General features: G+C 39.6%; 1 protein-coding gene across 1 annotated transcript; it reads left to right on the top strand.

Moving 5' to 3' along the window:
• Window positions 1-2,515: 2,515 nt before the first annotated feature.
• LOC139910553 (C-signal) lies at window positions 2,516-7,982 on the top strand. The gene is made up of 6 exons (XM_071897866.2): window positions 2,516-2,718; window positions 2,982-3,033; window positions 3,531-3,718; window positions 5,045-5,206; window positions 5,541-5,651; window positions 6,414-7,982. Exons 1-6 carry the CDS (start codon window positions 2,566-2,568, stop codon window positions 6,525-6,527), a joined length of 780 nt encoding a protein of 259 aa, XP_071753967.1. The 5' UTR covers window positions 2,516-2,565; the 3' UTR covers window positions 6,528-7,982.
• The last annotated feature ends 4,054 nt before the right edge of the window (window positions 7,983-12,036 follow it).

Below are 12,036 nucleotides of genomic sequence, written 5' to 3'. Positions count from 1 at the left end.
CTCTGATGGGTGTGGACATATATAAACACTGGCATAGTGTTAATTTTTACACTCCAAGTTAAATGAACACTAATGATTTTGCTGAGAAAGCAAATGATAAAAGTGTCGAGTAGCAATATGAGCCAAATGATTTTCATCTGAGTTAACGTAGAAGCAACTCCAGCGTTGTGTTTGCATGCCAAACCTGTCTGTAGCTACTGCTGCTGTAACTATGCAAACTGGACCCTCAAAACTGGCCTCATTGCCAAACAAGGTATACAAAGAAATGTATAGGAAGAACGTAATACATATATAAATAATATGCTATCAAAATTAGTTTAAGTTAACCCCCACCAGCTTCAGAGGCACTCTGTACCGCTACCAACCCATCATGTGTGCTGTGTGCTATGTGCCAGTGTAATATGTCTGTAAATAATGAGCCAAATTCCAAATGAACTGACATATGAGCAATACAGACCATAAATAGTTCCTGGTCCCAAGCACTAAAGAGGTTTAAAGAGAGTCTGGACTATGGAGCTTGCCAGGGAAACCATCTGTGTGCTGTGACTGCATGGCTTCCAATTCTGTGCTGTCGTCCTCATCTCTATCCATCCTCGCTTTGATATTTCAAAAACGAATTGAAAACAGTGGGCAGTGGATTCCCCACTTTCCATTAAGAAAAAATTGTATTCATGAATGATATTCCTGATGTCATTTGTCAAGCTGTTAGGATTATATTCCAAAATACCGTGACAAATAAAATTAGTTTACAAAGTATCCCCCAACATTATTTACTTTGTTACTGTTTAGACAAGAGTTAGGATTCAGTGCCTTACGCTTCAAGATCCAGTAATAATGTGGGCTCACTCTCAGATAGATATTGGGTATTTCACCATTGAAACAGTTGACACCGATCCCCATGAGGAAATATCACTCAAGTGGACCCCCTTCATTCCCCTGTGAGGACAAAGTAAAAGACAAGCAAATTATTCAGACAATTCATTTATATATGTAAAGAAAACATTAACTAGTGACATGAAATGTGTTTTTTTTCTGAGACATTATTCAAGGTAAGACACTTGAGAGAATGTAGGTCTTTCTGAAATGTTCAGATCTTTAAAAAAAAAAAAAAAAATTAAATATATATACTGTATATATATATATATATATATATTTATATATTTCCAGAATCTGTGTTGTCATATGTTATCAGTACGATGTTAAAGTTAACATTCTGTACTTTAACCTCATAGTGTCATCTCACTTCCAAAGTAATAACAGTAAAGGTGGCTGACTTGCAGTGGAAACAATTTTGTGTGTGTGGCTAAAACGAAGCACCACACGGGCTTCGGACTTGGGCAGTGTGCGCAGGCTATCTGGCCGAACTAGTTGAATTTTTCACACACCAGCCCCCACTGTGTGACCATCTGTGATTGGTCTAAAATATCACATGGCTGGTTTTGTTGCCTTGCGGAAAAGCTTCTCCTTTCCTCTCCTTGCTTTGGAAGAGATGAATCTCCCATGAACCCACATAATTATAATTAATTATAGTCTAACACTCAATCTGTATTTATTTAGTAGGCAACCTGCGTCCATTATGAACTTCCACGCCCAAGAGTCAGCCTATTTTCAAGTGTAGTGTTGTCAAGCAGTCAGTGTTGTCACATTCCTCCTGTTCTTCTTCCTCCAAATGGCCCAAGTACAGGATTACAGCTATTGCGATATGGCTGCAAAGACAATAAATTTAGCACCCACTTTGGTGATGTGCTGCTATCTAAATTAACCTGGCTGTGTTGGCTCTCGTTGCCACAGGCGAAGTTTGCCATGAGCTGTCCGGCTGAGGGGTTTCAAACTAGCTTGTATTATAACTAACCTGCTGTAAAGTATATAAAAAACACAAAACTCACGGAAGGCTCTGTGGCCCAGCATGCTTGGCATAGATTAGTAACTTGTTACATTCCAAAACGACATATATAAAATTGATATCTGACATAATGCTGACATAAAGGTAGCCTACAATTCATTATGAAACGTGACTGAAGATATCAACTTTAGACTTTTGTTTAGAAAACAGCATCAGATTTGGGGATTTGGCCTACCATTTTACCAAAGAGCCTTAAAGGATGATGGCTAAACTGCGAGTACAGCTGTAACACCTTTTCTCGCGCAATGAATTATGGGGGTGCCGCGCCTCACTTGTGCACTCGTTTGAGAACGCTACTCAGAAATTTCAGGGTCCATTATTATATTACAGTTTTAGGTAAGTTGCATACAGCATTTGCGAACAAACGTTGACATTTTAATTGCGACAATTGCTTCCAGTCTAACCCTAATCTCGAGCATTACTGCGCTGTTGTTACGCTGATTTCCTCTGCTGAACAATCTCTCTCGTGTAAAAGTTCTGGCTCGGCTTGGCAGCTCCGTCATGTGGAGCAATCCTCACACCTACTGGCCGTTCCTGAGCATGACTCACACACCGGAGGAGTCGCGAGACGCAGGGAAAGCTCTGGATAGAAAGTACGCTGCCCCGGTTAGTAACACGGTAAACGTACAGAACGAAACCCAACAGTACAGGTAACATTAACGATGAGTGGTGCAATGAATTTCAAAAACTGCGGTTCTGTGCTGGTAACGGGAGCCAGTCGGGGGCTCGGCCTGCAGATTGTCGACAGCCTGGCGACGGAAGGATTCTCACCGGGCAAGATTATAGCCACGACCAGGAACCCCGCGAGCGCACAGGTAAACAACTAACAACTGTTACACTTTATCCACATTAACTACAGTACTGTATCCATAGGCGTATCCTTTATTCATGTAGCTCGTGGTGCTGCGAAGTGTGGCGCTGTTCAATACATCGTTATTACAGACAGAAAACTTTACATCACTGTCCCACATAGCGGCACTGCAGGTGCATGAAGTAACGGCAGCAGGCGACACTAGAGGGCGCTGTGTTCTTGTCCTCAATATCTGTGAATTAATAATAATCTGCTTTTGACCCACAGAAACTTCAGGAACTGGCAGAGACACATTCCAACATCCACATCATCACCTTGGGTAAGACCGAGAGCATGGATCGGCGGCTAGGCTTTGACTTCTGGTATATTTTGATGTTGTGAATTATGCAGTAAATATGATAGAAGGCAGATTTATATCCCCTACAGATGCACTCCTGTCTTGTTCTTAAGGTACATGCCTCCTCTCTCATTTAAAAACCACCCCATGCGATTTAGTTCACTAACACAAACCTGTAACCATAACACTTTCTAGAAATGCCATTTTTGTTCCTACATATAACCGGTGTAAGCAAAGACCATAATTAATACATAAATTAAAACTAGCTTTAAAAGGGCTGCAGTTTGTTGTGTGTCTCTGTGGAAGAAAAACACATTTAATTATTCATCAAGTGACACTGAACTTCCAACCACAGTCCAAACATCAGCATTACTTCACTTTATTTCACCCAAAACATTGTCCAGCCTGTCTTCTTCCATTCTGATGAGTCTTTGCTTGGTTTTTAGTGAATGTGTGTCTGTGTGGTGTCTCTCCACCAGACGTCGTGAGCCAGCAGAGCATAGAGAAGGCAGCAGAAGAGGTGGGACAGCTGGTGCAGGACGAGGGTCTCAACTGCTTGATCAACAACGCAGGGATCAACGTGGTGGCCAACTTCCAGACGGTGACCGCAGAGATGATGATCGAGAACTTCCACACCAACTCTGTGGCCCCTCTCATGGTCACCAAGGTAACCGCTTCCAAATTCCAGTATCCATTAGCATTGCTGGAGTGGCTCCGTAATGTAATTGACTGACAAAAAAGTAGGGCTGCCCCCGACCAAAGATTTTCCTAGTCGACTAGTAGTCGTTAGTTCAAGCCATTAGTCGACTAGTCGTGGCACGTTTATGATATTCATTTAATATTCGCTGCTGCACAGAGCGCTGTTCGCTTGTTTATTCAAAGTTTATTAATATTGTGTCCAAATTGCACCACATCCGACACTGCACGTCCTTGGGTCCCCAGCAATACACCCGCCAAGTGCAACCCTGGTCTAATAACTTTTTAACGACAAGGCGCAGCTCCCGAATGGAGTTTGAGGGTTTTTATTTATTTATTTTTTTTTCCCTGCGACTATCTGACCAATGAAAACTTGGTCGACTAAGACTCTTCTCATCGACTAACGTTTGGTCGACTATTAGGGGGCAGCCCTACAAAAAAGACTCTGTTTGGAGGGTCAGTGTGCAAGAGATGGGAATCACCCATCCTTCTTTTCATTTTGCACAGCATGTTAAATGTGTTGAGCTCTCAGCACACCAGATACTGAAATTCAAACATATGTGAATCTGCAGCAAGATGCCACACTTCAATCAGGTTTTTCATAGTCGCCAAAAGCAGGAGCCACGACTAGTTCTTCTACCGCCTTTTTCTGAGAGCTGAAAACTAAAAAAAAAAGAGGAGCAAAAAACAAAACAAAAACAGATATTCAGTGGCTTCAGGCAGCACTTCCGCTCCTACAGCACTCTTTTCCCACTCTTATCCCAGGGTTATTAATATTAATAAAACGTCTCATTTCACAGGGAGGTCAGAGGTCAGGCTCAGCTGCAGAACAGCAGCCTGGAGCTGGTAGGGATTCAGCGAGTTGGTCAGGAACGTGTCACGACACGAGGCTAATTAGTAGTTAGTTAGCGTCCAGTTGAAGGACGGTCTCTCTCGAAACTACAAGGCCTCCCTGCTGCTTTTCTATAAACAACTCCATCACCTTTTAACCTGTGGGGTCACCAAGGGTCACGCTGACACTGCAGTTTGCCCTGACTTTGCAGGCTTTACAGAAGAATTAAAACCTGGTGTAGCTCTTGAATAAATGTTGCAGTATTAAAAGGGGTGCGTGTGTGTGTTTAGTGTAAATGCACACTGCAAGATTTTGTTTTAAACTTAATTACACACCAGCATTATTGTCTCAAATTTTGCACATCTCTTGTTGCCTTTTGCAGATCTTTGATTTTTGATTTTCAACTTCCTTTAGTTGCATTGCATTTAGCATTAACTTGCAAGTCTTTTCTGTCTCTCCTGCCAGGCGTTCCTGCCGCTGTTGCAGCAGGCGGCGTCCAGAGGAGGAGCAGGTATGGGCATCCAGAGGGCAGCCGTCATCAACATGACCTCCCTGCTGGGCTCCGTGGAGCTCAACTGGGGGGAAAGGGCCGACAACTTCAAATGGTACCCGTACAGGACATCCAAGGTATTCTTGTTCTCATGCGGCAAAAACACTCTCTCTCTTATTTTTATTTGAGCACTGTGCTGAAGTATGGCTACAAAAGGGGGGGGGAGGGGGCAGGCTTTCCCAATGCTGTGTTGGATATTTCTATGTTTTTGTCTGTGTTTTATTGCCTTGTGCTGCATTATAATTGGTTGGATGTTGTTATCTGTGAGTTGAAAGGGGATGAAAGGAAATCACATCCCCCTTTCTGGCACACAACATATATAACAATGGATTTTAGGGAAAATGTGAGGGGAAAACTTCAACTAATCCGTCCATTGTTCCACTTGTTGACTTGCTGTGCTCGCCTTCTCAGTCTGCCCTCAACATGGTGAGTCGCTGCATGGCGGTGGACCTGGAGCCTGATGGGATTCTGTGCATGGCTCTGCACCCGGGCTGGGTCCGCACCGACATGGGTGGGCCTGAGGTGAGGGCTTCCCCTGAGTGTCCCTCTTCTCACCTGACTGTACTGAGGAGAGAATAGTAGTATAAGCTTTTAGCCAGGTGTGAGCATGCAGATTGAATGAAGTTGTAGGTCAGTGTGGTTTGTCTGCAGCAGGGTGATGAAAATCGTGAAACCTAGGCAGTGTGTCTGTCGCTCTGTTTCTATCCAACGGTTAAGCGCTTTTGAAATGTTCCAACAAATAAAATGCTAATCAGGTGCATTTGCATCAGCTGGGTTAAAGCGAATAAATTGGCTTCCTGAATGTGTTTATGTCAGAAAAACACACCCGCAAGAAGACTTTTCAACTGATGTGCAATGAGACAGAACCAAGCCTAGGCCATCATTTATTTGACAAATGCATTTCACGTCGCTATTTACTGTGTAGCTTCTTCATCAACAAAACACTTTTCTGCCTCAGGTGAGCGTGAAAACGTTTTTGCGATATCTTGATGAGATTTGATCAAATTTTCCCTTTCCATTCAGCCTTCTGTAATTCAAAACCTCATCATTTGCAAGAAATATTATGTGAAAATTATGTGTGTTTGTCTGAAGTTGGGTTGGTGTTTTATTGCTCCACCTCACCTGTCGTTGGTACCTTGTGTGGTCAGAATGGTGCTTTACGTACCAATAAGTGTCCAAATATTGAAAACCTTTTGCATTTTTTAGAGTCCTATGTGTATTAATGAGATCAGTGTATTCACATATAGCATAACACGTCTGTATGGAATATTGTTTTCCTTCCAGGCTCCCCTGAGTCCAGAGGAGAGCATCTCCTCCATCTTGTCTGTGATTGGTGGACTGACTGAAAAGGATCATGGGTCATTTCTGCACTATACAGGAGAGCCGCTGCCTTGGTGACCCTGATCACCATGGTGATGAGCAGGATGACTAACTGAGCTTAATGGGTATTTAGTCTGTTACGATAAACTTACACTATGCAAAGATGATTGTAGATTGCTCAGTGCACAATGTTAAAGTCTAATCTAGGATGTTTAGTAGGACTTTCAGATTCCACTATAACTCAAATACAGTCTCATTTTAGTGTTTATAAGAGTGCTTATAAAATAATCCAAATGTAAATAATGAATTTACAGCTTCAAAAATCAAAGCTTATATTGTAAGGCCACAGGGAGTGCAACACTAACTCTGAGTTGAATCTTTTATATATCATTCAGTAGTATTCATTCATTAGGAGAGCAATAGCATTCATTTTCTTATGAAATGATGACACTGACATTTTCATGAGATGGGCTAGTAATGAGGTTTTCTCTGGTTCCTTGTTGGCTTTATAGCTTAAAAAGTGCATTACGCTGCATAATGTAGTTATGATGCTCAGGCCAGTGCAGCCCTGAATATCTGTGACGTATTTAAGAAATGTTACCCATTTTGTTTAAACTATGTTCAAATGTTGCTCATATTCTGTTAATGTTGAATAATTTAGAATTTGCATTGCACCTTGTATTGGGATAGAAGCAATGTAAAACTTTACATTTAATAGTCAAGATTGGGCTGCTGTGAGAAAGTCTAAGAGAGAACCTGATGCAAAACTATACGTTTTACCTTGATTGTCTTAAATTTGTGTGGATGGATGAGCATTTTGGTCAAAATATAGTAGAAACCAGGGTTTCCCCTGCCGTTCTCAAGCTGACAACATGACAGCAAAATGACCACCCTGGATACCAACATCCATTTTTCTCTGGTTTGTCCCTTACTTTATTTTTCCAATTGTGATTTAATTTCTCCCATTTATCCCCTGTATTTCAGAGCAATTCTCATTTAGTTACTTAGTTACTTTTGAAAATGTAAACTATAGATGACTGATTGCCCTCTAAGTCCACTAGAATACTCAAACTCACTAAGATAGTCTGATTGCTTTCTCTTACTGTTCCTGTCAAATCAATAGACTTTTCATTTCAAGTGTTTTTGTAAGGATTTACAGACTGTAATTTGAATTTGTGTCACCACTTTTACACATAATAAACCATATTAGGGTCTAAAGTTCAAGTTCAAGTTCAATTTAAAGTTTCACAATCTAAACACATTTTCCCCTTAAAGATGTTTTTGAGTTACTCTGTTCTTTGTAAAATGCTGTGTATTCTGAACTGTGTGTTTTCTATGGTTTACAGTACAAAATCAAATAGAGAATACTTTCCATAAAAATAAAACACTGTATTACTGTGCTGGAGCACACTGCAGTATTACTGGGCAAGCTATAAGCTAAGCTTCGGGCCTATTCATTTAGAAATGTGTTTGATCTGTTATTGAGATCATTGCTCTTTAGAGTGTTTGGTTTTATTGTAATAAACATTACAACACCAGTATTAGCATTATTGCTAACTTGAAGCAGTAATAAAAGTTTAAAATATTGATTATCCATGAGTGTTTTAATCATCAAACTGAATTGCAATATTTCATTGAATAAATGTCATTTATTAATAAATGTACAACACTTTAGATCAGCAGTTATCATTTTCTCTACTCATTTATCCAATGTAACCTTGTTAAAATGATGTGTAAGATCACGGTTGGCTACCAGTACCAGAAGATTACCAGCCAAGAACAGACTACAGTTAGCTTGATCTGCCTTGATTTCCCATTTGGTACTATTCCTCTTTCCTGTGTAAACCAGAGATGCAACACCTTCCCATGCTCCATGCTCCATGTTCTCCAATGATGGACAGGCCTAATCCACGATAAGATACATTACTCTGCTGTAAGTACAAATGCATTTACATTGTGCAACAGCAGGATGAGCTAAACTTCTTGTCACCAAACCGAGTAACGGTTACTGGGGACAAACTGGCATATAATGTGAAATTCCATGCACACACAATGATGGACAGCACTGTGTTACATGTGAAAAAAGGGTGCAGTGTGCTATAAATATATTCTCAGTGAATATGGTGATGGTTATTTCCCCTGTACAGATTGTTGAGTCATTGAAGTTGTCAATTTTCAGTGTGATAATACCAGGTTCTAACCACCAGATGGTGCTATTCCTTTCATTCAATGTAAAAGTGAGAAGAAAAATACAGTAAATATTCTCAATATGAATAGCTTTACCTTTAAAGAACCCATGAAATGAATAATAACTTTTTTTTTTTTTTTTACCTTTTTGCTGATGCTGCTGGACTTAATGTACGCCTATTCAACAATGCAGGCAAAAAAAAAGACAAAAAAATGTTGATTTCTGTTCATATTGGCTATAAATTATTACCAGTCATAGGAACTGTACTGACATCGATTGGTAAAAATATGACTAACTGTGTTAAATACCTGTTGGATTGTCAAAAAAGGCACATAGTTAAAAACATGGTGCTGTCTGATCTTTACAACTTGTCTGTTTGTGTGTGTCTGTTATGTTTTGTGTAGGGTATTCAGACAATAAAGCTTTCAGAAAATTTTGGTCACGTTTAAAAATAAAATAGATCAAATACAACTGCATGATTGTTCTCACAAATGTTTCCACAGACACAAACCCAGTAGAACTCTATCCTTTCTCTTTAGAATAAATTGATGCTGCTCAAAGTATAATGTATTCTTATTAGGGGTCCAAGCACATAGCGCTTTATTGTATTTGCTGGAATTCTTCTTCTTTCTTTCTTCTTTCTTTTTCTCTGTGACACTCAGCGTTCACTCTGTTTTGCAAATGGCCGAGCCAAAATCTACAATTTAACACAATTTAGCGAGTCTTTCATCAGAAATATGAAAATAAACATTTTTGATACTTTATGAGTGCAATGAAACATGACTCTTAAGATAAACATGATTGCATTTTTTTAACGTTTGTAATGAGATGCCCTGTATTGTTGCGGGTCAAATTGACCTGTTTAAATTTTTTAACAAACTGGAAAAGTCCATAATTCTTTCAGTTGAGTACCCTCTCTGCTTGCCTCAATTACTGTAATGAACATGTAAAAAGGAAAAAAATGTAATAATGTTTGGATCCATCTGATCCGGTTAAATGTATGGAGACTAAATAGGAGTAAAAGGGTCAAAATTAGGCCAAAACTTATTCGGTCTTTGCAAATGTTAGAGACAAAGTTGATTGCCCACACGAGCACACACACACACACACACACACACCCTACCCACCACCTCCCACCCCTCCATTATGTAGTTGCTATCGTCAGTGATAGTGAATGTTTCAACCTCTGTGTTGAAAGATCAGCTTCTTTATCATCAGACGCATGTTTCCATAATGCCTACTACTGTGCAGTAAATTGCAGTCCTTTACCGAGCTAAGACTGTTATGTACACAGCCTTGTACCCATGATTTTGTTCTTGCATTTCGCAAATCCAATTTTATTTTCCACCACTCTTGCACTGTAAATTCTCTGATTGATTGAATGAGTGGAACCATGTGGATCCCGCAATTTTGAAATCTGGGTGCTACAAATCAACAGCTAAAACATTTCTGGAACCTTGATGATGTCGGGATTACCTTGTGACTAGACAGCTATATAGGAGAAGATTCTTGCTTGTAGTCCATTCTGGGATTTGTAGTTCATTATTTTTTATATTTGTCTATATGCTTAATTTCCACTGGCCTATGGAAAGCCAAAACAAAAATTTTTGGGAGAAAACTATTGTTTCATACTTGTCCTTCATAGCCAAATATCAGTCTCTCAGTGAAAAAACAGCCACATTTAGAATAAATATTGATTATATTGTTAGTAATAGAGTAAAGAAAATGTTAATGGCTAACATATATTTACTAATTGTCTTTATGACACTGACATTCTAAATTCTATCAACTCTGCAGCATTCTGTTTACTTATGGTCATAATGGTTTATAACCTAAACATGATTAAAAAACACATAATTGAATATTTGGAATTTATATTTAGATACCCTATAGTGTATTAACTTGTGTATTAACCCATGGAAAGGTATTGTAAGCACAGAATATTACTGTGTACTGTAGGTACATGATGAAAATCTCCCTGATACATAATGTACTTACTTACAACAGTGTAACAACTCAGTGTAACTTCAAAGTGTACAAACATAATATACTAAACTAATTACTTACAAAAGAGTTCACCACCTTACACAAGTAGTGCTGAGTTATGTGACATTTCCCACTCTTTTGAGGGCAGAGCAGTTTTCTGGCCCATGTGATTTAGTATTAATTTATTTGTTAAAAGTTCTATAAAGTGGTTAACGCTGTCAATCATAGGCTGCAGTATCACAATACTTCTCCCAATAGACTGCAACAGACGTCCGACAGATAAAACACATCATGTCAGACCACTAGAAATTGCAAAACATAACTTAAAATGTAAATAGATTACTTTATAATTCATGATTCACTCAAAGAAGACTGTCTGTCACTGCCGTCTTCCCTCAGTATAAAGACTTAGTGGCCGTCAGCTTGGCAAAACTGGCAAACTACAGAGTTCTTCTCAGCTCCGATTAACCGATGTATTAGTCCGTTAACAACTTTGGGTCAAATCAGAATCAATAATGTAAGATAATCCGTCAATTATGAACTTGTACGGCCAGACATATCAGTATAAGATGCACTGTAGCATGAATTATATTAAAATGCAGCTAACTAGCGTTGGCTCCCTAGCTAACTGTGACCAAATAGCTCAAGTAATCCGAAATAAGCTTGTCTCAGCTGATCTTCTTCATTAACAGTATTTGGTGTTCCACTGACGAGTTGGAAATGTCCGATGCAAGTCATATTAACACTGATTTAGTTGTTTATAGTCACTTTATTAAGTTACAGCAACAGTATTACACTCTCTTCAGTACGACTGAACGGCAGTCGGCAGGCAGTGTATTGACCGGAACTGGTAAAGCAAAGCATTATGGGAAGGGCTAAAATCCTCTATGTTGAGTCTCTCCGGCTTCTCCTAGATCTTCTTCTATGGTGGCAACTTCCAAAGATCCTCTGCAGAGTGATAGTCCACTCCAACACTAGGAAGGCTTACGCTCTGGCCCTTTTCAACCAGTGGAGTCACATGGAAGTGACAATAAGTGCGTCAAAAAAGAAGAATAGGTTTGGCCAGATTTCAGGGTACAGAATTAATTATGACAAGTCGGAGGCCCTGCCATTGGGTGACTTTGGGGACTGGGCAGCTCTTGTCAATTTCCCTTTCAGGTGGTCAACTTCAGGCTTTACTTGGGCATTAGAGTATCGGCAAACATTGCAGAGTTGTATGAACTCAATTTCACACCAATTCTGACATCAGTTAAAAGTGACCTTAACAGGTGGTTTGGTCTCCCTCTGTCGTGGATGGGTAGAATTAGCCTGATTAAGATGAATGTGATCCCTAGGATATTATACCCATTGCAAATGCTACCACTTAATATCAATAGAACAGCCATTTTAGATAGTGAAAGATTTCTCTCAAAA

This window comes from Centroberyx gerrardi, chromosome 4, assembly GCF_048128805.1.
Source record: "Centroberyx gerrardi isolate f3 chromosome 4, fCenGer3.hap1.cur.20231027, whole genome shotgun sequence".
Classification (NCBI taxonomy): Eukaryota; Metazoa; Chordata; class Actinopteri; order Beryciformes; family Berycidae; genus Centroberyx; species Centroberyx gerrardi.
Note: the sequence above shows the minus strand (reverse complement) of the source record. Positions and strands in the feature narration are given on the sequence as shown.

Bases quoted from the DNA above. Each gene is read 5' to 3' on its own strand.
- LOC139910553 (XM_071897866.2), top strand. From the start codon at position 2,566: ATGAGTGGTGCAATGAATTTCAAAAACTGCGGTTCTGTGCTGGTAACG. The intron at 5,207-5,540 runs GTATTCTTGTTC...TCGCCTTCTCAG, and splicing joins ACCCGTACAGGACATCCAAG to TCTGCCCTCAACATGGTGAG. The intron at 5,652-6,413 runs GTGAGGGCTTCC...TTTTCCTTCCAG, and splicing joins CCGACATGGGTGGGCCTGAG to GCTCCCCTGAGTCCAGAGGA.